The 27,535-nt window shown below is 46.6% G+C and overlaps 1 protein-coding gene across 4 annotated transcripts in view; it reads right to left on the bottom strand.

Annotated features, from left to right (window-relative positions):
• Window positions 1–27,535, bottom strand: part of LOC310661554 (putative protein PTGES3L) — a 47,028-nt gene that overhangs the window by 11,173 nt on the left and 8,320 nt on the right. For 2 of the 4 annotated variants that reach the window (XM_083407887.1, XM_083407886.1), the window contains 4 exons: window positions 21,379–21,468; window positions 19,121–19,174; window positions 18,886–18,915; window positions 16,815–17,169 (listed from right to left, as the gene is read on the bottom strand). In XM_083407887.1, the coding sequence (XP_083264013.1) occupies window positions 18,904–18,915; window positions 19,121–19,174; window positions 21,379–21,468 (156 nt within the window). In that variant the 3' untranslated portion in view covers window positions 16,815–17,169; window positions 18,886–18,903. Of the gene's footprint in view, window positions 1–2,063; window positions 2,181–2,264; window positions 2,422–7,107; window positions 7,166–7,561; window positions 7,722–9,049; window positions 9,179–11,272; window positions 11,434–16,814; window positions 17,170–18,885; window positions 18,916–19,120; window positions 19,175–21,378; window positions 21,469–27,535 lie in introns of those variants that run through there. The other 2 variants (XM_083407888.1, XM_083407885.1) reach the window with 2 other exon arrangements.

Raw genomic sequence — 27,535 nt, forward strand, 5'->3', positions numbered from 1 at the left:
AAGATCTTATTCTAATTGCCCCCGGTAAAAACCTTGCAGTTTTTGCTGTTACCTGATCATCTTGAACTACTAAAAGGACTCTGTAGCAATGTTTGAGCAACCCGGCATGGACAGTATTGGAGGGGTAATAACCTCACTCCTCAAATCTTTATAAAGAGTGCAAGCCAGAAGCACATGAGCCGCTGACTCAGTACTGTCATCTCCACAGGGAGATAGCCATTTTTCCAGTGGAATGTTTTGAAGTCAACCCTCAAGTACAGCCAAAGGCAGTATATTCAATCTTGCAAAAGTGAAGGTGCGCTTGCATTTTGGAATTGCTAAATTTTGCAAATAGGGTGCCTAAAAGTGTCAAAACGATTAGGTGGGAAAGAATCATACCATGGACAAAATTTCCTTACTGTGGCCAGACTATCCTGTTGCTCAATATCATATAGTAAAGGGGCCCCTGACCATTAGGTCCAGTCGTGACCAACTCTGGGGTTGCGGTGCTCATCTCGCTTTATTGGCCAAGAGAGCCGGCGTACAGCTTCCGGGTCATGTGGCCAGCATGACTAAGCCGCTTCTGGCGAACCAGAGCATCGCACGGAAACGCCGTTTACCTTCCCGCCGGAGCGGTCCCTATTTATCTACTTGCACTTTGAGGTGCTTTCGAACTGCTAGGTTGGCAGGAGCAGGGACCAAACAACGGGAGCTCACCCCATCACGGAGATTCGAACCACCGACCTTCTGATCGGCAAGTCCTAGGCTCTGTGGTTTAACCCACAGAGCCACCCGCGTACCCAATATCATATAAGGCGCTGTCTAATTAAATTATTGGGGACGCGGGTGGCACTGTGGGTTAAAGCCTCAGTGCCTAGGGCTTGCCGATCGAAAGGTTGGCGGTTCGAATCCCCGCGGCGGGGTGCGCTCCCGCTGTTCGGTCCCAGCGCCTGCCAACCTAGCAGTTCGAAAGCACCTCAAAGTGCAAGTAGATAAATAGGGACCGCTCCGGCGGGAAGGTAAACGGCGTTTCCGTGCGATGCTCTGGTTCGCCAGAAGCGGCTTAGTCATGCTGGCCACATGACCCGGAAGCTGTACGCCGGCTCTCTTGGCCAATAAAGCGAGATGAGCACCGCAACCCCAGAGTTGGTCACGACTGGACCTAATGGTCAGGGGCCCCTTTACTATATGATATTGAGCAACAGGATAGTCTGGCCACAGTAAGGAAATTTTGTCCATGGTATGATTCTTTCCCACCTAATCGTTTTGACACTTTTAGGCACCCTATTTGCAAAATTTAGCAATTCCAAAATGCAAGCGCACCTTCACTTTTGCAAGATTGAATATACTGCCTTTGGCTGTACTTGAGGGTTGACTTCAAAACATTCCACTGGAAAAATGGCTATCTCCCTGTGGAGATGACAGTACTGAGTCAGCGGCTCATGTGCTTCTGGCTTGCACTCTTTATAAAGATTTGAGGAGTGAGGTTATTACCCCTCCAATACTGTCCATGCCGGGTTGCTCAAACATTGCTACAGAGTCCTTTTAGTAGTTCAAGATGATCAGGTAACAGCAAAAACTGCAAGGTTTTTACCGGGGGCAATTAGAATAAGATCTTTTATTTGATTATTGATGTAAACCCCTCAAAATGTATTTTGTATAGTTATGTTTTTACCTCTATCTTTAGTACATTCTATTTTATTGCTATGGCTAGTGGCTGATGCAAATAAAGATTCTCTCTATCTATGTGATCTATACTATTGGTCTAGCTAGCTCCTGCCAACCTAGCAGTTCGAAAGCACTCCCGGGTGCAAGTAGATAAATAGGGACCGCTTACTAGCGGGAAGGTAAACAGCGTTTCCGTGTGCGGCTCTGGCTCGCCAGAGCAGCGATGTCACGCTGGCCACGTGACCCGGAAGTGTCTCCGGACAGCGCTGGCCCCCGGCCTCTTGAGTGAGATGGGCGCACAACCCTAGAGTCTGTCAAGACTGGCCCGTACGGGCAGGGGTACCTTTACCTTTACCAACCTGGCAAAGACCTTGATCCTGGTGCTGCAAGCTACACCCCGCCCCCATGACTCTCACCTGCAGGTCACTGAGGTTGGAGATGTGGGTGCCGCAACACATATTGGCATCAACACCCTCGATGCTTATAATCCGCACGGGCCCCGTGTGGTCGTCCGGCAAGCCACGGCTCCTCACCTGCAATGCAGTGCAAGGTTAAGAGAACCAAACGTAGCAAACCTCACTCCCTCCTCTTGCCTTATCCCGCACGCTCTTGCTTACAAGCTCAACCTCAGGGTCGCCAGCTGCCAGCTCTCGCACCACCACCGGGATCCTGGCTCGGATTCTGTCATTCACGCTCTGCTCAAGGGCTGCCACCTGATCTGCTGTCATCGAGGGGGTGTCCAGCTCTATAGTGCTTCGTTGGCGACCTAGCTCCCTGCCGAGGGTGGGAGAGAGCAGATAGCATGTTCCCCAAGTCACACGGGAGATAGCGCTGGGTGCACAAGAGAGCCCTCCAGCATCGTCCTCTGAGGAAGGGTTACTGCACAGAAACTAGGCTAAGCCTGCCATCCTCTGTGTGTTTTCCCTGGGAACAAAGCCCTATTCAAGATTAATAATAATAATAATAATAATAATAATAAATTTTATTTATACCCCGCCCTCCCCAGCCAAGGCTGGGCTCAGGGCGGCTAACAAGCAATAATAAAAACAAGCTGAATGATTACAACTTAAAAACAAAAGTAAAATACAACATTAAAATATTGAAACATTAAAATGCAGCCTCATCACAGGAGGAGAAAGGAAAAAAGAAAGGGGGGGAGGGAATCAAATTGGCTCCAAGCCAAAGGCCAGGTGGAGCAACTCTGTCTTACAGGCCCTGCAGAAAGAAATCAGATCCTGCAGGGCCCTGGTCTCATGAGGCAGAGCGTTCCACCAGGCCGGAGCCAGTGTTGAAAAGGCCCTGGCTCTGGTTGAAGCTAATCTAACTTCCTTAGGGCCCGGGACCACTAGGGTGTTGTTATTTATGGACCTTGAGGCTCTCCATGGGGCATACCAGGAGAGGCGGTCCTGTAGGTACGAGGGTTCTAGGCTGTATAGGGCATTAAAGGTCAAAAGCAGCACCTTAAATCTGACCCTGTACTCCACCGGGAGCCAGTGCAGCTTGAAAAGCACTGGGTGAATATGCTCCCATGGCAGAGACCCCGTGAGGAGCCTCGCTGCAGCATTCTGCACCCGCTGGAGTTTCTGGGACAGCTTCCCAGATGACACATCTTCATGACTACACAATGATTTCATTTTAACCTTTGCTTCCGGGTTAAAGCGACAACAACATATTCCTTGTAAATTAACAATACAGCGGTACCTCTGGTTGCAAACCAGAGTCCCGTTCGCAACATGAAAGGAACGCAACCCGCGTCTGAAGGAGATTTGCTGGTGTAGGAAATTGTGGATGTGACTTCTGAATAGGGCTCTGTGGGGAAAGGAACAACTTATAATAATATAATAGTAATAATTTATTGGACCATAGTTGGACCATAAAGAAGGCTGATCGCCGAAGAATTGATGCTTTTGAATTATGGTGCTGGAGGAGACTCTTGAGAGTCCCATGGACTGCAAGGAGATCAAACCTCTCCATTCTGAAGGAAATCAGCCCTGAGTGCTCACTGGAAGGACAGATCCTGAAGCTGAGGCTCCAATCCTTTGGCCACCTCATGAGAAGAGAAGACTCCCTGGAAAAGACCCTGATGTGGGGAAAGATGGAGGGCACAAGGAGAAGGGGATGACAGAGGATGAGATGGTTGGACAGTGTTCTTGAAGCTATGAACATGAGTTTGACCAAACTGCGGGAGGCAGTGAAAGACAGGAGGGCCTGGCGTGCTCTGGTCCATGGGGTCACGAAGAGTCGGACACGACTAAACGCCTAAACAACAACAACAATTTATTATTTATACCCCTCCCATCTGGCTGAGTTTCCCCAGCCACTCTGGGTGGCTTCCAATCAAGTGTTAAAAACAATACAGCATTAAATATTAAAAACTTTCCTTCACATCTGAAGGGAGGGCGTTCCACAGGGCGGGCGCCACTACCGAGAAGGCCCTCTGTCTGGTTCCCTGTAACCTCACTTCTCACAGTGAGGGAACCGCCAGAAGGCCCTCAGAGCTGGACCTCAGTGTCTGGGCAGAACGATGGGGGTGGAGACGCTCCTTCAGGTATCTCTCCATGCAACCTACAAACTCCACCCAGGAAAGCTACAGAAACATGCATGGTGCCCATTCATATTCCAATGGCTACTGCTATTGCTGTGTGGAGTACTGGTGATTCGTCTCTATCAGTTTCATTACCGATTAATAACCTAGATATTGTTGTAGGCATCCGCCTGTCTCGACAATGGAGTGCGTCTCTGGAGGGTGAAGTCAAACTGCTACATTAGCAGGCAGATGAAGCTGATGGACTACATGGAAATGGCGGCAATGACCGGCAGAATCCGAGACCAGGGAGAAGAGTCGATGGAGGAAGATTGGAAAAAATGTAAACTATATTTACAGAAATATTGCAAAATTAATGAATGTTAGAAGAATACTGGAATGAAGTTATATGGTTTTAGCAGAAATGTTATTAAGGATTATGTAAAAACTGATTGTTAATGGGCAAAAGTGGAAAATCGAATGCAAGACTGTGTTAAGATAAATTATAGATCAAAAAACTGAGAAAGAGGGAAAGGATTTGCTGAACCAGTTAATTTGAATTAGAATACAAAAAAGGGAGGTGTGAGGAAGTTGAGGAAACAAGCAAATGAAAGATAAAGATATGAAATTTGGATGTGCTTTTAAATGTTTTTGTTTTTTCTTGTTATTTTGTTGTATTGTTTTTTTCCCTATTTTTGATGTATTGTTTGTTGAATTTTTGTATTGTTCTTCTTTACCTTTTTTCTTTTTGTAACTATAAAACATCTAATAAATATTACTTTAAAAAAAGCAAAAAACTGCTACATTAGCAGCACCCAAGTGACCACCCTAGGCGGTGTGTAGGCAGGTCCTTGGCTGCCCAAACGACAAGACCCCGCTCTCGGCCTTGCTGATGTGGTCCAAACGAAAGCAGAGCAAGACATTTGGCACCAGTTTGGTTGCTGGAGTTGCCAGGAGGCAGCAAACATGGCGCCTTCCAACTGTCTTAGGAAGTTCACTCTGGATTGGAGTAGGGTTTACTCCTTAGCCCTTTCCTCTCGCCAAGACTTCCCGCAAGGCAGTGGAAGTTAAGGATCAGCTTTCCTTCTCCTAGATGGCCAGGTTGACAAGCCCCATCTGTCAGCATCGCCCTTGAGCCAGTGCCACTAACTGGACTCATCCACTCCAGCCCCGACTGGGCTAGGCAAGCTGGGTAGCACTTCCAGAGACCACCTTCTCACAGGAACAGGTCAAAGTGCTGTGGACTCACAGCTTAGAGTTGTGAGCACCGGATTCACTTCCACAAGTAGACAGTCGTCGCACAGCAGAGTCTAGCAGAGTATATAAACAACTCGGAGAGCAGCTCTGTAGAATATCTTATTTATTCTATAACTACAACTATTATACAACTATATACAGAGCTAAATGAGCCTAAGCATAAATGAATGCTAAACCGCACTGAGTGTCTGCAGCTGCTCTTAGCAGCAACCTTATCTAAACACACAATCTCTAACACTCAGTCTCTCTCTCCCCACACACTGACTTACTGACTGACTGACTCACTCACTGACCGACTCTCTGATGTGGTGCTGGAGCACAATAAGTAGAGAGCAGAACACGCCTCCTCCTCTCTGCAGAATCAGCAGACTCCTCAGGAGATTCTTGGATATGGGAGGGGTGAAATCTCCTCACCATCTGCCCCTCACTTCCCTCTGCAGCATGTACAGAAACCGCCTTCTTGACCGTTGGACTCACTACTGGCCTTGTCAGTCCACCAGAGCCTGTCCTCACATGCAGGGGGAATCCCTAACTCACCCAGTTAATTCTCGTATTAAGTATTAGCAAATACGGAAAGAACTCTGGTCCAAGGTTGTTACACAAATCTGTCCTCCTTCCAAGCAGTTCATGAAGTTATTACTACCATATTTTTCTGTATACAGTGGTACCCCGCAAGACGAATGCCTCGGAAGACGAAAAACTCGCTAGACGAAAGGGTTTTTCGTTTTCTGAGGTGCTTCGCAAGACGGATTTTCCAAAGGGCTTGCTTCGCTAGACGAAACGGCCCTGCCTCTCCTGTCATGGCGACGGTCGCACGCTCGCTTCCCTGCTCCTCCGGCTCCCTCTCACCTTCCTACTGACGGCTCCTCCGGCTCCCTCCCACCTTCCGGCCGACCTTCCGACCTTCCGGCTGCCTCGCGCCGCTGCCCACCGCCCTCGCGCGCTCCCCTCAGGAGCCGTTGCCGCCAGCAGCCAGCGTTGCAGCCGGAGTCGCGCTCCTGAGCCCCGCCGCCCTCCAGCAGCCGCGTCGCGCGGTGTCCACAAGGCGCGGGTGAGTCCAAGGACCGGCTGCGGCAGCTGCCCTGCTTCTCCCCACCCCTCCCCGCCGTGGTGCTTCGCAAGACGAAAAAATTCGCTCTACGAAAAAACTCGCGGAACGAATTAATTTCGTCTTGCGAGGCACCACTGTATAAGATGCCCTCATGTATAAGACACCCCCTATTTTTAAATAGTGTATAAGATGACCCACAGTTTTCCACATACAGTGGTACCTCAGGTTAAGTACTTCATTTGTTCCGGAGGTCCGTTCTTAACCTGAAACTGTTCTTAACCTGAAGCACCACTTTAGCTAATGGGGCCTCCTGCTGCTGCCACGCCGCCGGAGCACGATTTCTGTTCTCATCCTGAAGCAAAGTTCTTAACCTGAAGCACTATTTCTGGGTTAGCAGAGTCTGTAACCTGAAGCATATGTAACCTGAGGTACCACTGTAAAAAAACCTAGTCTTATACATGGAAAAGTATGGTAAATACTCCAATGGTGATCTATGAAGATTCTTGCCACTCTGGGTGCCCCAATTTCTCTCAAGGTTTTGCAGCTCCGCTCTCTCAGACTCATACAAATGCTCAGAACACACACAAGCAGGGAGGAAAGCAATTAGGCAGAGGTGTGCCTTGCTCACCATGATGTCGTCTTGAATCCAAACATCAGATCCGCAATAGCTGTGATGAGATGCTGCCCTAAAAGAAACGATTATAAGCGAGAGTTTCTCCTTCTCCTTCTCACTAGGACATTTAAATATATACCGTATTTTTCGCTCTATAAGACGCACCAGACCACAAGACGCACCTAGTTTTTGGAGGAGGAAAACAAGAAAAAAAATATTCTGAATCTCAGAAGCCAGAACAGCAAGAGGGATCGCTGCACAGTGAAAGCAGCAATCCCTCTTGCTGTTCTGGCTTCTGTGATAGCTGCGCAGCCTGCATTCGCTCCATAAGACGCACACACATTTCCCCTTACTTTTGAGGAGGGAAATAGTGAGTCTTATAGAGCAAAAAATACGGTATATATTAAAAATGTGTCTTTTTTGATGATCAGTCTGAATGTGTGGGTATCTCATTCCATCGGTTTCTTACCTGAATGCTGCTGCATGTGGTCAAAGCGCCGGTCCCAATCCAGCACCAGCTGCACCTCGCTCCCTGGCTCAAGGGGTGTCTGGACGAAGTGTAGAGCATCTGGACCTTGTCGGGTGACCCTTAATACTGGGATGTCATTAATGAGCCCCCGGTCATCGGGCTGGAAGAAAGAAATTAAAGTCACCAGCCCAGCTTTGGGGGAATATTCTCCTGCTGTAGCAGACGAAAGCATGTGTAAAATGGCAATGGTTGTGGGTTGTGAAGCTGAGCAAATGCTATACAGTGGTGCCTCGCAAGACGAAAAGAATCCGTTCCGCGAGTCTCTTCGTCTTGCGGTTTTTTTCGTCTTGCGAAGCAAGCCCATTAGCGGCTTAGCGGCTTAGCGCTATTAGCGGTTTAGCGGCTATTAGCGGCTATTAAAGGCTTAAGGGATTAGCGGATTAGCTGCTAAAAGGCTATTAGCGGCTTAGCGGGCTTAGTGGATCAGCTGTTAAGCGGCTTAGCGATCAGCTGTTAAGCGGCTTAGCGATCAGCTGTTAAGCGGCTTAGCGGATCAGCTATTAAGCGGCTTAGCGGCTTGGGAAAAAGGGGGGGAGGGAAAAAAACCCCACAGGAACTCGCAAGACATTTTCGTCTTGCGAAGCAAGCCCATAGCAAATTCGTTTTGCGAAGCACCTCCAAAACGGAAAACCCTTTCGTCTAGCGGGTTTTCCGTCTTGCGAGGCATTCGTCTTGCGGGGCACCACTGTACCACCCTCTTTAAAAAACCACAAATTTGATTAATGAAGCAATTGCTGTGCAGAGGTTCTCTGAATTATCTTCACAATATTAATTAGCCGAAGTAAAAGTTTTGATTGTTATTATACATATTTTTGTGTTTTAAATTGCCTTATTAAAATCGTATAGAAAAAACAAGAAAATAAGAAAACAACATGTAACGAAATTATACATAATAAAGAAGAAGAAAAAAAATACTTATTACATTGTATCACATTCTTCTCAAAGGTCTGATGACTTCACGTCAACCCCTCATGTTACTCGTTATGTTCATATATGTTCTCTTCCCTGATACTCATTGGTACATTAATTGTTATTATAGAGATTATAGATATACGGTAATAATCACACACTGAATAAACCCATTGCAATCAATGCACTTCAGTTACCCAACTCCACTGATTTCAACTACTCTGAACTTTGACTGAAATAAAAGCCCTGGTAATAAGATTTTATTTGGAAGTAAACTGGCGTTTATTCCCCAGTGTGTTTAGGATTGCAGGCTTAAACATATAAAAGAAGCACAGACAAGATTTGGATTTAAGAGCAAACAGGAGATCACACATTTCTAGTAATTCTGTGGAACAATTCAAGTCTTAGTTTCAAGAAAGAGGCCAACAGTAAACCCCTTGTAGCATATTAAGATGTATACAATATGTTAGAACCCCCCAAAAAAGGTTCCACTTTCTGACCAAGAACCACCATTGCTACCTGCCCTCCGCCCTCTGGGAAAAGAATAGTGTCTTCCAAGATGACATGAAATCCCTGAAGTGTCTCCTTCTTTCCACCATTTTCTGTGGACAGTTTTGCAGGGCAGCAGGAGACCACCTGCGTGGTGAACTGGGGAGGAAAAAGAAAGGGGGAAATATGCGTGACTATAGCTTCACTAAAGATCTGGAGGTCTTTAGGTTCAGAGGTAATGAAAGGTATGCACTAAACTTAAAGAGATGGAATCTAAAGATGCTGACCAGATGCTTCAGCATGTCTAAAGCCAACGATTTCTAGCAAGAGTTTTCTTCAGGGCAAATTCCCTTATGTACTGTGAAGCAGAGCATCGTTTACTATCTTCTAACTGGCTTTTTGCATGAATTTTGTCACAACAATAGGTGATAACCAAAGTTGGTCACATTCAGAACAGACTCACTGAAATTAGTGGATATGACTAACTTAGGTCCACTAATTTCAAGTAGAACATACGACGAGTATTTTCAGTATCTTTAGATTATCTCTTTATTGTATTTATTGTTTCTATCTCACCTTATAACATAAATGCTTCCAACTCAACTTAAGCAAAATGATGTAATTCTTCGCTTTTAATACATATTATAAAACATTTTACTAAAGCAATTCAAAAGCAAAACAACTGTAGAAGCATACTTTCAATTCAGTCCCCAAATGCCTCACAGAATACTTTCACTTATCTTCAAAATTAGAGAAAGGAACAAGAGACAGACCCTTAAAGGCCTCTGCTGTAGATGCCAGAGTCACAACTACAAGGCTGTGTTCTTAGCAGAAGGGGTTTTCTTGCAATTCATAATCCCCCTTTGCTGTAGCTTCGTTCCTCTCCTGTTGATTTAAGATATGTTGTACCTGTTTATTTGTATGATGACTTTATTGCACTCTGCAAAAAGCTTTGAGCATCCATTGTACTGTATTAGATTCTGTGAAGCAACATTGAATGACAGCAACTGCCTGGTCCACTGATGTGCTATGCACTAGGCAAAACACAGAAATGCAGCCATTCCAGCCCCAGGCAGCATGCACCTAGCCTTAAAACTGCAAAATCATAGGGTTGGAAGAAACAACCACCACAAAAGGTCATCAACTCATGGCTGATGCAGAAAAACCCAGTGCTTCACCATCTCTTACTGGCAGACATGCAGCCTCATAAGTGTTTTGTTTATAATAATAAAAAATAACAATGCTAGGACCTGTAAATAGGACTACAGAGGAGGAGCGAGAAAGAATCAATTTGATTTGGGCTGGAGGAAAGCACCTTATATGAAGCAAATTTTCTCTTATTATTATTATTATTAGCAGTAGTAGTATTATGGGACACGGATGGTGCTGTGGGTTAAACCACAGAGCCTAGGACTTGCTGATCAGAAGGTCGGCGGTTCGAATCCCCGCAATGGGGTGAGTTCCCCACTCCTGCCAACCTAGCAGTTCGAAAGCACGTCAAAGTGCAAGTAGATAAATAGGTACTGCTCTGGCAAGAAGGTAAACGGTGTTTCTGTGCGCTGCTCTGGTTCGCCAGAAGCGGCTTAGTCCTGCTGGCCACATGATCTGCAAGCTGTACGCCGGCTCCCTCAGCCAGTAAAGCGAGATGAGCGCCGCAACACCAGAGTCAGCCACTACTGGACCTAATGGTCAGGGGTCCCTTTACCTAGTACAGTGGTACCTCTGGTTACATACTTAATTCGTTCTGGAGGTCCGTTCTTAACCTGAAACTGTTCTTAACCTGAAGCACCACTTTAGCTAATGGGGCCTCCCGCTGCTGCTGCACCGCCGCTGTGCAATTTCTGTTCTCATCCTGAAGCAAAGCTCTTAACCCGAGGTACTATTTCTGGGTTAGCGGAGTTTGTAACCTGAAGCGTATGTAACCTGAAGTGTATGTAACCCGAGGTACCACTGTAGTATTATAGATCTCGGGGCGATTCACATCATAAACATACAATATAAAAAACACAAAATAAAAATACTGATTGATCTCCCATTAAAAGCTTGTTGGTGGTTTTCTCTGCTGCCAAAGGAGTAAAGAACCATTTTTTCAACCAATGTCTGCACGTCTTCATGGGAACCTTAGAGGAACCAACGATGCGAATTTGCTCTCATCCACAATGATGCAAATTGGCACGAACTGTAACGGTATATATGCAATTAACGGAAACGAGCGCCACCCCGCATCCCAAATTCCCTCGGTTCCTTTCACACCTGCCGGACCCAGCTGTCCCGCTGGCACATGAACGCCATGGAGCCACCAGCAGCGTCGGACCCCAGCGACCCCGGAACACGTTGGTCGGCACCTTTAGGCTTCAGGCGCAGCGAAAGAGCAGCCGTAACGGGTCACTTCCGCCCGGCCTAAGGCGAGCGGCGAAGGACATAACTAGCCCCGAGTTTCCCTTGCGCTTAGCTGACGAAAGGAAAGGGGCGGGGCCTCGGTCTCCTCGGCCTGCCTTTTGCGCTCTTCTGTGAGGGAAAGCGGACCTCGGGGCGGGGCCTTTGCTGGTGCAGCAGAAAAAGACGCCCCCCCTACATTGGTTCAAATGGGATTGGTTTATATTTCTGGTTTATATTGGTGTCAAACGAATCCCAAAGCGCCTTACTGGACAATAAAATAAACAATAGACATACCAAGAGTACATACAGCATAAATCCTGCCACCACAAGCAAAAGCCATTCTTTGTTTATTTCTCAAAATTTAGACACCACTTGCTCACAGCTGTCAACTTTTCCCTTTTTTAAAGGGAAATTCCCTTATTCCGAATAGGATTCCTTGCAAGAAAATGGAAAAGTTGACAGCTACGCATTTGCTTCCTAAAAAAAGAAAAGAACCCTCAAAGCGGTTTATAAAAATATAAAACACAGTAAAATTCACAAACCCTACTCTACAAAACATGCAAAAGTTTAAAACCCCCAAAAAGTGGGATAAAATGACCTCAGCTTTCTAAGCATTTGGGCAGGCTGCTTGTCCAAACAATAATGTTTTATGATCTATAAAAACTATTAGCAAAACAGCAACTGTCGGGTTTTTGGCAGCCATAGAATAACAGAAAATGTGGGTTTTTTCCAGGCCAGTGTAGGAGAGTGTTTGGTAGTTGTTAAAATGTTCCATATGGAGGTACAGAGCAGGTGAGGCCCTTACATGTTTGTGAAAAAGGATTTTCCTCAGCTATTGCTATTCAAGATGTTCAGACCTTTTCTCATGGAGCCAGCCCACCCATGAGGGAAGATGAGGCAATTGCCTCAGGCATCAGGGTCCACAGAGGCAGCAGATCCCAGTGCAGGATCTTTATTTCCCTTCCCCACTATTCCTGATGTGGATCTTCATCCACCCCTATTTCCCTGGCTGGGAGGAGGGGGCGCCATTTTGTTGTTGTTCGCCTCAAGTGCCAAAATATCTTGGGCCAGCCCTGCTTTCTCGCCATCACCACACAATACACACACAAACACATCCCATGGGCAAACCTTTGATCGAGTGGGGAGGGGGGCATTATTACAGTTGCCGCCGCTCCTTGCAATGGGAAGGCGTGGGGAGGGGACGCGCCGGTACTAATTTGCACAGGCTAATTAACAGTGTGACTAAAATTGCTGTTCTTTGGGAAGGAAGCAGGTCTGGAAAAAAGGGGTAATGTGCTGTACAAAGCAGTGTGATCTGAAACTGGTCAGCTGCTGCTGCGAATGAGTGGAGGGATTTGGTGCATAATAATAATAATAATAATAATAATAATAATTTATTAGTACCCCGCCCATCTGGCTGGGTTTCCCCAGCCACTCTGGGCGGCTTCCAACAAAGATGAAAAATACACTAAAATGTCACATATTAAAAACTTCCCTGAACAGGGCTGCCTTCAGATGTCTTCTGAATGTCAGGTAGTTGTTTATCGCTTTGACATCTGATGGGAGGGCGTTCCACAGGGCGGGGGCCACCACCGAGAAGGCCCTCTGCCTGGTTCCCTGTAACTTGGCCTCTCGCAGTGAGGGAACCGCCAGAAGGCCCTCGGCGCTGGACCTCAGTGTCTGGGCAGAACGATGGAGGTGGAGACGCTCCTTCAGATATACTGGACCGAGGCAGTTTAGGGCTTTAAAGATCAGCACCAACACTTTGAATTGTGCTCGGAAATGTACTGGGAGCCAATGTAGGTCTTTAAAGACTGGTGTTATATGGTCTCGGCGGCCGCTCCCAGTCACCAGTCTGGCTGCTGCATTCTGGATTAGTTGTAGTTTCCGGGTCACCTTCAAAGGTAGCCCCACGTAGAGCGCATTGCAGTAGTCCAAGCGGGAGATAACCAGAGCATGCACCACTCTGGCGAGACAGTCTGCAGGCAGATAGGGTCTCAGCCTACGTACCAGATGGAGCTGGTAAACAGCTGCCCTGGACAAGGACTGCAAAGCGTTTTGTAAGGTGAAAACTAAAAGCAGCAGGGAAAAAACCCCATATTTGGGCAGTTCTTTTATCAGGCCAATCAAATTAGCGTGCAAGCATGCAAGCCATCAGGCTGCAATGGTAAACAAAGCAAGGGAGCGGAAGTGGGTTGGAAGAGAGAGAGAGAGAGAGAGAGAGTATTTGGCTGATAGTAAAGCCATTTAGGTCTACATCTGGCAGGAGTTTGAAGCTGGTTTGGAAGGGAAGTTAGAAGATGTTCAAAGGAGGCTCTGCAGGTTTCAGGTTGCACCAGGGCTTACTGGGGAGTTAGAAGCCGGTTGGGAAGAAGAAACATAATGCATTTGTAACAGCTGGTTTTTGTACATTCATTGCTAGGCGTTGCATGTTTCTTCTTCCCGATAAGCCTTGGCTTTGTTGTTGTTGTTTAGTCGTTTAGTCGTGTCCGACTCTTCGTGACCCCATGGACCAGAGCACGCCAGGCACTTCTGTCTTCCAATGCCTCCCGCAGTTTGGTCAGACTCATGTTTGTAGCTTCGAAGACACTCTCCAACCATCTCGTCCTCTGTCGTCCTCTTCTCCTTGTGCCCTCCATCTTTCCCAACATCAGGGTCTTTTCCAGGGAGTCTTCTCTTCTCATGAGGTGGCCAAAGTCTTGGAGCCTCAGCTTCACGATCTGTCCTTCCAGTGAGCACTCAGGGCTGATTTCCTTCAGAATGGATAGGTTTGATCTTCTTGCAGTCCATGGGACTCTCAAGAGTCTCCTCCAGCACCATAATTCAAAAGCATCAATTCTTCGGCGATCAGCCTTCTTTATGGTCCAGCTCTCACTTCCATACATCACTACTGGGAAAACCATAGCTTTTACTATACGGACCTTTGTTGGCAAGGTGATGTCTCTACTTTTTAAGATGATGCCTTGGCTTTAGCACTAGCCAAATATTATTTTTCTGTCCCTCCCCCTTGCTTTTATTTTCAGCCTCTAGCCTGATGAAGAGAACTCAAAAGCTCTGTGCACTATTTTGTAATATTTTGGTGAGCCTAATCAAGATATTGTCCCAATACAGATTTTGGAGATTTGGTAATATGGAAGATGCCTTAACAATAATATTTCTGTTCGTGATGAAAAACATGATTTTCCTAATGTGTAGCTATTGTTTAAATGAAAGGGAGGGCAGCAGGGTAGATAGACTTGATTCTTCCAAACCCATCCCAGGACAGCATACTGCCGATCTGTTGAGGCATAGCCCACCTGGCAAGCTCTCTCTCTCTCTCTCTTTGTTCTTGATCTGCGTGATCACATTTAGAAACCCCTTTTGAATCAAAAGACTCACCTTAAGATGACGATCAACTATTCAGTTCAGTGACCAAACTGTTGCTTTGGAGACTCATGGTTCCCTCAAGGAATAAATATTACAATCTAGCAGGAAGGATACCTAGTGTTGGTAAGCTACAGTGGCTTCAGGTTTCTAAAGCTTTGGGTTAACCACACAATGGGCCTCCTATGAAATTCTGGACAGAATGTAAGGTACTTCTTTGATCAATCTCGTAGTTAAAAATATGGAACTCGTTTCTGCAGGAGACAATGATGGCCCCCAACTCAAGCAACTTTAAAAGAGGATAAGAAGTTTGTCCATGGCTTCTACCAATGGTGGAAGCTATATTCTGCCTTCATGGTCAGAGCAGTCAGGCTTCTGAACGCCAGTTGCTGGACACTACTTGAGGGGAGACTGCTGTTGAGCTCAGCTCCTACTGACTGGTTTCCCAAAGGCACCTGGCTGTGGTTGGCCAGTGTGAGAAAAGGATGGTGAACTAGATGAGCCATTGGCCTGGTTCTTGCCTTCTCAGAAGAGGTGTTCCATTTTTGCCAGCTTCAGGGTGGCTATGACTCTTACTGAAGCAGATACCAACATATGAAGCAAAAAGCCCACCCTGACTGTTGACCTTCTATCTGCAATTTGGCTCATGGTGGTCTTTTGAAGCAGATTGCCAGTGCAATCCTGCATAGAACTACAGTGGTACCTCGGGTTACAGACGCTTCAGGTTACAGACTCTGCTAACCCAGAAAGAGTACCTCGGGTTAAAAACTTTGCTTCAGGATGAGAACAGAAATCGCGTGGCGGCGGGGCAGCGGCAGGCCCCATTAGCTAAAGTGGTACCTCAGCTTAAGAACAGTTTCAGGTTAAGAACGAACCTCTGGAACAAATTAAGTTCTTAACCTGAGGTACCGCTGTACTTACAATTAAGCCCCATTATAGTTCGAATGGGACTTACCTCCAGGTCAGTGGGCATATACACACACACCTTGTTAAGTTATTAGCCGCTTCATTTCCCCAAGGCCATGTTTAGTGAACTCTTGCAAACTTTGGGCGTGTCATGCTAACTGCATACCTCATTAACTTTCAAATATTACAGTCCTTGCATTTAATAAACGGGTACTTTTGAGCTAGACGGTGTCATTCTCCCTGATTAGGCACCTGATCCCTCCTTTTTAGACTGTATAGTATATTTTATTATTGTTTTTCATAGTGGATCATGCTTTGCTTCTCGGTACTTACAGAACAGCATACTTCCATCTTTCATATGGTGCATAAGAAGTAACCTGGTGGGAGGGGCAAGAGCATGGGCAGAAAATCTGACCTGAAACCCAATTCTTCCCTAGTGAATTTGCAGTCCTAACCCCATTCAAGCCCTAAGTGAATTCAATTAGGTTTACTTCTGAGTAAACATGGTTAGGCTTGTGTTGTAGGTTCCAAGCTTTTCGTATGTATGCCTACCCCATTTTGCCCACATTTACCAAACTGACAACATGAAATAAGCCTTGGAAATTTGTAAGCATGACAGGAATGCTTTCTTTACCTCCCTCTCTTGGCCTTTCGCTGAAGACTGTCAGCTTGGTAGACCTACGGTGAGTTTAGCAGTGCTTGGTTTATGCTTGTTTCTGGTGGCTGAGATTGTAGCTGGAAAGATCTAGGCTCAAATGTTGGGAGACTTTGGTCCTCCAGGCATCCTTGGACTCCAAAACCCATCACCCCTGTCCTCTGGCCATATTTGCTGGGGTTGACGGGAGTTGTAGTTCAGCAACATCTGGCAGGCCAAAGGTTCCCCACATTCCATCTAACATATTTTTAATCCTTATCTGCAGTCAGGAATTCTGCAGCCACAGTAACCTAGATTTACAGGGGGGAAGAACAAATCAAAAGTAGCCTTTCCTATCTGAGGGTGCCAGTGCAGCAATTGGCATCTTTTGAGCTTCTTTGCTGGTGTCCCTAGTCAAGCATGTTGGATCTCTCCTTCGCAGCCCGGCAACACTCAAGACTAAACAAAAACCATTCTCTCCGCTGCAGCAATGGGTGACGGCCAACAAAAAGCTCAGAACTGTTACCAGTGTTTATTGGCAGAGATTTGAATAGCTTCGAACCTTTATATACAACATCCTTAAGGAACAAAAAACTCTACAGAGAGAAGCTGAGGACATGAGAAAGGGATGGAGGGAGCTGTAGGTCAGAGAGGCTGGAGAGAAAAGAAGAAACAAGGAGGAGGTGTGGTATTGCCCATCTATTAATGAGAGACTTGGAGGAGAGAGTCCCAGTCTATGGTTCGCAGCTGTCATGCAATCTCTTGGAGCAAAAGTGAAAAGAATGAAAATCCGGGGGAATGAGAGTCCATCAGTGCAGAGTTGCTCCACAACATTGTCTCTTGTTCAATCCCAGCACTGCTTTTGTACCTGGTGGTGGTGGGGAGAATAATCACAGAATTCACAACGTCTCACAAATGGGATGAAGGCAAAGAAGGGATGAGGAACTGTGCATCACAGCAACCAGCAGGCTCTTCAGAGCCACCTCCACTTCCAGATGTTCAGGGCTCAAGGCCAGTGTGTCAAGGGCTGGCACATTCTTGGGCACCTGCCCAGGCCCACTGCCTGCCTGCAGCTGTGTTCCTCTTCCTCCCTGACCTGTCAGCATGCTCCCTTGCCCTCCCCCAAGGCATAGCTTGAGAAAGGAGCAGTAAGCTATACTTGTCTTGTTCTCTCCTTCTGGGCTGTGGAGTGAGGACAGTGACAGGTAGAAGAAGGTCCACTCAGGGTGGAGGCCCACCAAAGGTTTTTAGGTCAAGGGCTCCATAAAGCTTGGGAACAGATACTATCAGAGCTGGGTGGAGATTCTTTTGACTGCAAAATGGCAAAGGTAAGGTAAAGGTAAGGGACCCCTGGACAGTTAAGTCCAGTCAAAGGCGACTATGGGGTTGCGGCGCTCATCCGCTTTCAGGTTGAGGGAGCCAGCGTTTGTCTACAGCTTTCTGGGTCATGTGGCCAGCAGGACTAAACCGCTTCTGGCGCAACGGAACACCGTGACAGAAACCAGAGTGCACGGAAAACCGTTTACCTTCCCACCGCAGCGGTACCTATTTATCTACTTGCACTGGCGTGCTTTCGAACTGCTAGGTTGGCAGGAACTGGGACAGAGCAACGGGAGCTCACCCGATCAAGGGGATTCCCACGGCAGAGCAAAGGATTCTTTGTTAGGATTCTGGCTTAAGATTTCGAATCTAGTATACATTTAAAGCAGTATCATACCGCTTTTAATAGTCACGGCTTCCACCAAAGAATCATGGGAAGTGTAGTTGGTTAGGGCCGCTGAGAGTTGTTAGGAGACCCCTGTTCACCTCACAGAGTGACAATTCCCAGAGTTCCCTGGGAAGAGGGTTGTAACCACTCTTGAGAATTGCAACCCTGCGAGAATCAAGGTCTCCTAGTAACTCCCAACACCCTTTAAAGATAAAAAGGTAAAGGACCCCTGACAGTTAAGTCCAGTTGCAGACGACTCTGGGGTTGCGGCGCTCATCTCACTTTACTGGCCGAGGGAGCTGGCGTTTGTCCGCAGACAGCTTCTGGGTCATGTGGCCAGCATGACTAAGCGAACCAGAGCAGCGCACAGAAACATCGTTTACCTTCCCGCCGGAGCAGTACCTATTTATCTACTTGCACTTTGACGTGCTTTCAAACTGCTAGGTTGGCAGGAGCAGGGACCGAGCAACGGGAGCTCACCCCGTCACGGGGATTCAAACTGCCAACCTTCGATCGGCAAGCCCTAGGCGCTGAGGCTTTACCCCACAGCGCCACCTGTGTAATTGTAGTTACAAAACTACAATTCCCAGCATTCTTTGGGGGAAGCTGTATGATACTGATTTAAATTATAGTGCAGATGGGGCCTGCCACTGAGACGCTGCCCTGACAGTTTAAGATTGGCCTGGAAGCTCAAAGAAAACTGCAGTAGTCTGACATTCTTTTGTGATAGCTATTTCAGAGTTTCCCAGGCTAGTTCGCTTGTCTGCTTCCATGCCCCAACCCCTTAGGCAATACCCCCCTCTCCCCTTTTTAGGTCCCGCCAGGTGCTTGTCTGCCCACCCCTTCAGACATGAAGAGGGATGCCTTGATGCTTACCTTCGAGTCTTGCGCTTTTCAGATGTCATCCTAGGAAAGATCAGGACAGACAGGGAAAGATCAGTATCTTTGGCGCCCAAAGCATATGCCCTCCCAAGCTTGTAGAGGTGGCACAGTCTGGTAACGAGAACCAGTCTGGCGTGGACCTGACAGAGCTGAAAGGGGTTATAGAGATGAGATCTGAACCACATGGCTCTCACTTGCCTGTCATTCGCCCCTAAATACCGGTACTTACATCAAGGTCATCCATGGCAGGAGGAGGGCCTTTTTTGGTGACCTTCTGCATGAGCTGGATGGAGAGAGGAAAGGAAACGTGAGGACTTCGGCACTGATTTCTGAGAACAAGAAGATTTGGATCTTCTTCTCCTTCCTCCACAGTGATGTACCTCAGCCGCCCTGAGCCCGGTCTCGGTCGGGGAGGGCAGGATACAAATAAAAGTTTGTTATTTTTTATTATTTATTTTTAAATTTCTATACAGTGGTACCTCGGGTTAAGTACTTAATTCGTTCTGGTGGTCTGGAGGTCCGTTCTTAACCTGAAACAGTTCTTAACCTGAGGTACCACTTTAGCTAATGGGGCCTCCTGCTGCCGCTGTGCCGCCGCCGTGCAATTTCTGTTCTCATCCTGAAATAAAGTTCTTAACCCGAGGTACTATTTCTGGGTTAGCGGAGTCTGTAACCTGAAGCGTCTGTAACCTGAGTTACCACAGTACTGCTTTATATTTTTAATAACACTCTCAAAGTGGTTTACAGCATATTCAGTCAATAAATCAATAAAACAATAGCCGGGCAATGTTCCTCCGTCATTAGGAGGAGCCTCTTTTGTAGGGCTGGGTGAGTGTGGGCCCAGCCCCCTAGGCCAGGTGGTAAGGGCCTTGTGGAGAGCAGCCTCCATGCCTCACAGCTGGGCAATGTTCCTCCGGCCTCATGAGGAGTCTCTTCAGTAGAGCTGTTGAGCAATGGGGAATGGCTTGGTTTTGTGCTCTGGGCTTATTCACCTCTCTGTTGGCATGTTGTATTGAAATATACCTGGAGTTGAGTGTGGATTTCATGCTCTTTATTCAGCTCATAGGAGTGAGGAATGAAAGTTTCCCCAAAATATCTGCTTTATATACATTATTTACACAATGGGTCGCATGTGATTGGCTAATTCTGGGATTCTCCTGTAGGCCAATCAGCTGCGGATTCACTTCCACCTGGAGCTGGACTGGGTGGCTCCTGCGGACCAATCATACTGCTGCATTGTTCTAGGACCAATCAGACTGCTGCTTTTTGGATCCTATTCAACTCAGTACATAACATGTATTATCATCATCATCATCAGTATGTTTTAACCATTGAAGAGGCAAAATGAAAGCTTGAAAGTACTTGCCCAATGGCTGATTACATCTTGGAAACCAAGAGTCGGTGGGTATGGTTTCTGCTGGTTTGAAAGTGAAGCTTAAGGGCATAAGAAAAGCCTTGCCAAAGGTCCATCAATGGACAACTAGGTGTCTGTGGAAAGCCCACAAGCATAGTTCAATGCCTTTAATAGCTCCTTGCCTCTTTCTGTAACAGATAATGTCCGCAGACCATCAAACTGTATGTACATGATAAGCCAGGTGATAGAAAACATTTTGTGCCATGGAATTTTTTTAATGCAACTTATCCAGCATTTGTGCCCCTCCCTCAGCCTGCCTCTTAGCAATTAATGTGAGGACAAATAAGCATTGCGAAACATTTCATTCCCTGAGAAGGAACGGCTATATGTGATGCCTAATAATAATAATACTTTATTATTTATACGCCACCCATCTGGCTGGGTTTCCTCAGCCACTCTGGGCGGCTTCCAACAAAATATTAAAATACAATAGTCTGTTAAACATTAAAAGCATCCCTAAACAGGTCTGCCTTCAGATGTCTTCTAAAAGCCTACGTAATTGTAGCATGATTGTAATGGCAGGAGGTGCATTGGCTATAAAATTGCCAGCCACATTAACTGCGCTTTGCAGTCCACATCACGGGCTGCCGGGGTGAAAGGGTTTTGCTGTTCCTGCTTTCGTTGCTGGTCAAGGAATCCAAACTTGCCACTGCCCTGCTGCTTGCCCCCTGGGGGAACCCAATCTTTACCACTAAATCGGACAAACCAGGTTTTCTCTGGATTGACATTTGCCCTGCATTGCAGGGGGTTGGACTAGATGACCCTGGGGTCCCTTCCAACTCTACAGTTCTATGAATCTAATTTTATCACGAAAGATCACGTTTTCCTGGGGAAAGCAGTGGGGCAAGGACAAAACTGCTCAGACCCGTGCTTTTGAGGCATGTGACAAAAGTGGAAGTGTGAGAGAGCCCTAAAATCATGGGGAACACAGCCAGCCACTATTGTCTCCTCGGGGTATAGGACGGTATATAAAATCAATAAACAACAATAATAATCCTATAAGCCGCACCACTGCTGATCTGATTTGAAGACAGATCAAGACTCTGCCTTGGTCCATAGCTGGACAGACTCACCTCCGCATAGTGCTCAACCATGGCCGCCTCCACTTCCTCGTCCCCTTCCCAGTCGCGCCAGTTATCGAAGTCCACTGAGAGCCATGCTGGCTGCAAGTAAGATGAAGATTCACAGATTAACCCAGACTCCCTGCTTCTGCTTTTTCGCCTGGCTGGAGGAGAAGCTTTGGGGTAACAGCTGGACACTGAGCCAATCTGACTTCTGGATTTTATCCCTTTTCAACAATAAGACAGAATTGGCCTCTGCCAGAGTCTATTTTGTCCCCAGCTATTTCTTTTTCCAGGGACGCGGGTGGCGCTGTGGGTTAAACCACAGAACCTAGGACTTGCCGATCAGAAGTTCGGTGGTTCGAATCCCTGCGACGGGGTGAGCTCCCATTGTTCGGTCCCTGCTCCTGCCAACCTAGCAGTTCCAAAGCACGTCAAAGTGCAAGTAGATAAATAGGTACCGCTCCGGGGGGGGAGGTAAACGGCGTTTCCGTGCGCTGCTCTGGTTCACCAGAAGCAGCTTAGTCCTGCTGGCCACATGACCTGGAACCTGTCTGCAGACAAACGCCGGCTCCCTTGGCCAATAAAGCGAGATGAGCGCCGCAACCCCAGAGTCGGTCACGACTGGACCTAACAAGTTGGAGAGGTTGGAGAGGTTTAGGAGGCAATTTCCACAAATCGGCACTTCTGCTACTGTTTACTCCAGCTTAGAACAAAAGATAAGCCGCCGTTAAGCAAGCACCCCCTACCATACACCCATATATACCCATATACCCACTATACCCACTATGGTCCTCACCAGGAAAAAATACAAGGACCAAGGAATTTTGCCTGGGTCACCACAGAGCCCGTTGGAGCGACGAAGGAGACAAAGTAAAATTACCAGCTACTTTCCTCAAAAAGACTCGAGCAAGAGAACTCAGAATGAGAGTATCCTAGATGTAGCTATGCCTTTGCCACTCACAGTGTTGGATTGGTCAACACAGCTAAAGGACTTGCAAACAAACAACAAGAGGACAAACCATCCAACAAATCTGGCCCAAGAACTTGCCATAGCAGAGAACGCTACAAAGGCTAACACAGCCAACACACCTGATGTCAATCCTCATTTGTCACCGCTGGAACTTGGAGGTAATCTTTCAACCCATTGGTTGAAAGCCAATGACTGCGGAACAGAAATGTGGGGTGATTATCTTCAGGAGCAGATATACCAGATTTCTAAGGATCTCCTTAACGTTAAAAAATTTTTAGCGATAACAAACGGGCTGCTCCTGACCCTAGTGGATAATTTCAAACAACATGTGAGCGCTTCAGACCAGAATACAAATCCCCTAGCCAGCCCGGACCCACCACTCCCCAGCAAACCCCGGAGAAAAAAAGCTGAGCCTAAGATGAAGAAAAGCAAAAACATGAGAAATCTAAGGCGGCTCAAGACAACTCACCGTACCTGTAAAAAATATTGGCAGAAGCTCTTTAACCTTCTTCCATCCCTTTCTACAAGTGGAACAAACAAATCCAACTCGAGTGCCATCAAAGAGACACGTAAAGTAGATACACCCATAAAAGAATCTAAATCAAGTTTTGAAGAATCAACACCGAGCTGGGACAAAGGAACTAATCCATCTGCAGTTATACCGCCCCAGAGTCCTCTTATGGCCAGCACAGAATCTGTAGACAGAGGTGAGCAGGCGACCCAAACTATTGAGGGGAACCACTCTTCCCAAGTTCGACAGATGTTGTGTCCCAAAAGAGAATGGAGTTTAGTCCTAATCCCACAAAAGCTTGTCTTTGCTAATTACCCTAAACCGCCTAGATTTTATGCAGGGTTGGACCGTATAGACCACTTTTTGTCCATTATAAGTGGCATTTTACCGGGGGTAGTAAAAGCAACTGATATAGCCGCTATAGAGTATCTACATCAAGATGATTGCTCGGTACGAGCATTGATTACTTTTTTAGATCATAATCTGGCTAGTTTCATTTTTAGAGCTAAAAACCTATTCAAAAAAGAAAGAATAGTCCTATTAAGAATATTTGAAAATAGAGCACCTGCAACCTCTCTGATGGGGCCCAAGAGCATAGGAATGGAAGTTCACAATAGGGAAAAAACCAACCACCAAAACCATCGAAATAGAAAGCATAAGTTCCAGCAGGATCATCCCCACCAAACAGCACCAAATGAAAAAAAGGAAGCCTCACATCCAACTGGCGTCGGGCCTCTCACGTGGGATAGTGAGGACTCCGCTTGGGAGGAAGAACTCTCGCTGATAAAGCGATTCTGGTCATTGCATTCTCCAGCTCAAACTGAGATCCTGAAAAGACTGGATTTACTTCGAAGCAGACTAGAAAATAAGGATGATCAAGGTGAGACAATGAAGGACCCTTATGTGCAGCCCATATCTCCCAAATGTCTGGTGGATAAGAAGACAGTGGGAGGCACCTTTAAATGTGTAGACGTGGAATTACAATCTGAGCCCCCTGTGATGTACAATAAAGTAAGACCAAATCAAGGTGTGAAACCTCAAAGCTCCTGGCACAGCTATCTTAAATTGTCTCCGAATGAATTAGCTTCCCCCCCAACTCCAAAATCTAGCCCCAAATCACCAAGAAAAGAGGATCACTACACTCTCTCCAAGCAGTCAGCCTCGAAAAGAGCCAACGGGTGTGTTTTTTTAGACACCAAAGAATTGCTGGACATGGTGGTAACATAGATCCAGCTCCCCGAAGGGCCCGGGGCCTAAAAGTGCTGTCCTGGAATATCGCGGGTTGGCACGCCAAGAAAAATAATCAACAATTTTTGTGTTACCTTAAGCAATTTGACATCATCTTCTTTCAGGAGACATGGCAGAATGACCCTATACTTCTTAATGGGTATAACTGCCACTACCTGCCTGCCTCTCCATCTCTAAGGGGCGGCAGATCTAGTGGTGGCCTAGCTTGCTTCATTTCCACGGAGCTGGCGCATTCTTTAACAGCCCTACCCAGCTGCAATTCTTTAGCAACAGCCGCTCTACTTAGCTTCAAGAGAACTACTCTCTTGCTGGTCAATGTCTATATTCCCCCAGGTCAAAAAAACCCCGTTGTCAAGGCTACATGGGCTGAGCTAGAGGCGTTTTTAGAGCCTCTCGAATCTACTTACCCGTCTGCCCTGACTATTGTGTGTGGAGACTTTAACGCTCGTATAGGAACAGATGACAACAGCCTATACACTCATTTCAACCAATTTATGGACCCTGAAGAACAGACGGATATTGGCGCGACACGACTGTCCAAAGATAGTAGAAGTAATTTCCCAGGTCTCTGCTTAGTGCAGGCTGCCAGACGGAGGGAACTGCTGATACTAAACGGCAATATAGAGGGGGACCGCCCCGGGGAATATACCCATTTCTCCAAGGCTGGGGGAAGCGTTATAGATTATATCCTAATCTCAAGATTTGCTCACAGCTTTGTAAGGAAGTTCCAAGTGGGCCACAATACTCTGAGTGATCACCTACCTCTAATTTTAGAGCTTGCAGGTCGGCCTTTTGACTATTCTATTGCCGAGCCACAATATATACCTTCTGTAAATTTGGATATACCTGCCCCCAAAAGACTCAAATGGTCCCCAATACTGAATGAAAATCTAACCCTCCTTCTTCAGTCAGTGGAGTTAAAGCTTATTCGCTCCGCTATTGTATCAGGCAATTCAGTAGCTGTGATTATGGAACGCTTTAAATTACTTTTGGAAAGATTGAAACCCCATTTAACAACAGTGATACATAGCTCCGCTACAAAGAGGGCAAAGGACGGAGCTAGCTGGTTTGACCTGGAGTGCAGGCAAACAAGGAGACAAACGAGAACAGCCTACCGGAGATACAGGAAATCAGGGACTGCCCTCCTACTTAATGCTTATATTTATCTGAGACGGTCTTACAAACAATTACTAAGGAGAAAGAAACTGGAAGCTGAAAGAGCCGCATGGCACAGTTTGGTTAAGGCATCGCACGAGAAAGATACTACTTGCTTTTGGCGAACCATATCTGGTCTACTGGACCAGGAGCGTACTAATCCCATCTGTACAGTGGAACCAATGGAGTGGTTGCGCCATTTTCAATCTTTGTTCTATGACCAGGAAGCCCAACATTACAAACTATGCATTCAATTGGAGGACCTACCCCATTGGCCACCAGTAACTGCGAAGGAAGTTGAGAATTTAATCGCACAATTAAAGAACAACAAGGCCCCAGGGAATGATTATATCCCTGCCGAACTTCTGAAGTCCAACATTGGCTGGTGGGCCCCCCTGCTGGCGTCTTTATTTTCTTGGATCGACTCAACGGGTTTACTCCCAGATGGTTGGACTGAGGCAATAATTATCCCAATCTATAAAAAAGGACCCATGACAGACCCGGCGAGTTATAGACCAATCAGCCTTCTGCCTATACCCAGCAAACTATATGCCAAACATCTTTATACCAAGCTAACTAGCTGGCTGGAAACTGAAGCTATTCTAGCGGAAGAGCAAGCGGGTTTCAGGCAAGGCAGATCCACCATAGACCATTGCTTCACCCTAGCCTATTTAATTGACAAATATGCCAAAAAATCCCGTGGGGTGTTATATGCAGCCTTTATCGATCTAAAGGCTGCTTTCGATTCAATTCCACGTGTAAGACTCTGGGATAAATTGAGCACATCAAGTATAGACAAAAGACTATTATTTCTGATCAGCTGCTTATATAAAGACACGGTGCTGCATGTAAGAACCTCGTTAAATGGCCATCTTATAGGACCAGTTCCTGTCAGTAAGGGGGTCAAGCAAGGTTGCATCCTGGCCCCAGTTCTATTCAACATCTACATCAATGATATGGTTAACTGTTTGTCATCTCCGGACTTCCACGCCCCCAAACTGGCTGACAAAGCAATATCAGTGCTTTTGTACGCTGACGATGCGATACTCCTATCTCGAACAAGAATAGGCTTAAATAGGCTCATAGGTGAATTCTCAGCATACTGTAGGAGAGAGCAACTTGCAATAAACTATCAGAAAACCAAAATTATGGTTTTTGCAAGGAAACACAGACAGTACAGCTGGAGGATGGATAACCAGACAATTCAACAAGTCAAAGCCTTCAAATATCTGGGTATCGTTTTCCAGTCGACCGGGTCCTGGGATGTCCATCAAAAATGTGCCAAAGAAAAAGCAGCTCAAAGTACCAAGATGCTGTCCCGCTTCTTCTACACGAAGGGGGGCAGATACATCCCAGCAGCCCTTGAAGTTTTTCAAGCAAAACCTCTGGCGCAGTTACTGTACGGGGCGCAAATCTGGACGGGGAACCACTGCTCCAGTCTTGAAACTGTCCAGTCTAAATTTCTAAGGCAGATATTCGGCGTCCCCTCCTGTGTTCCAAACGCAGCATTACGACTTGAGGCCTGCCTTCCATCTGTGGAAACTCGGACCTGGCAGAGAACATTCAACTTTTGGCTTCGTCTTAATCTGAATCCACCTGGTCTACTGCCTCTAGTAATGCAAGACCCTTACAAAAGCAAGTGGTTCAAAACTGTGCATCAAAAACTCCTTACATGCGGTCTGCATCCACAGTCCCTACTATCAATGGGCCTCATTAAAGCAAAGAGTCTAATAGGCCAGCGCCTGAAAGACATTGAACGACAAAACAACCTGACTATCCTAAAGAAACTGTGCCCATGGTATACCTACTTCCCCCCTTCTCATTTTGACTCTCCAGCCTCATATTTGTCTAAACTAACCATCCCAAAATACAGACGTGCCTTTACATTGGCTAGATGGGATGTTCTTCCCTCTGCTGTACTCGAAGGTCGTTACCAAAAGACTCCATTTGAAAAACGACTCTGCCCATGTGGAGATGGTAACACGGAAACAGTGTCCCACGTCCTTCTTTCTTGCCCCCTTTACAAAGACCTAAGGAATGAGATTATTACTCCACTCATTCTCTCCAACCCCGGCCGTTCACCAGACATTACACTGTATTTTCTATTATCTGATACGGATAGTCAGATAACAGAGAAGGTCGCGAGGTACATTGAGAGAGCTGCGAAATTGAGGACCACCATCTGAGTGACAGACTTGTTCATCAGACGGACCTCCTTTTGCCTGTTCTTTTCTTCCTTTTATCCCTATTTTCACTTTTACCTCTTGTACAGCTGTGGTCTG

This window comes from Podarcis tiliguerta (genome assembly GCF_965153285.1).
Source record: "Podarcis tiliguerta genome assembly, chromosome: 13".
Classification (NCBI taxonomy): domain Eukaryota; kingdom Metazoa; phylum Chordata; class Lepidosauria; order Squamata; family Lacertidae; genus Podarcis; species Podarcis tiliguerta.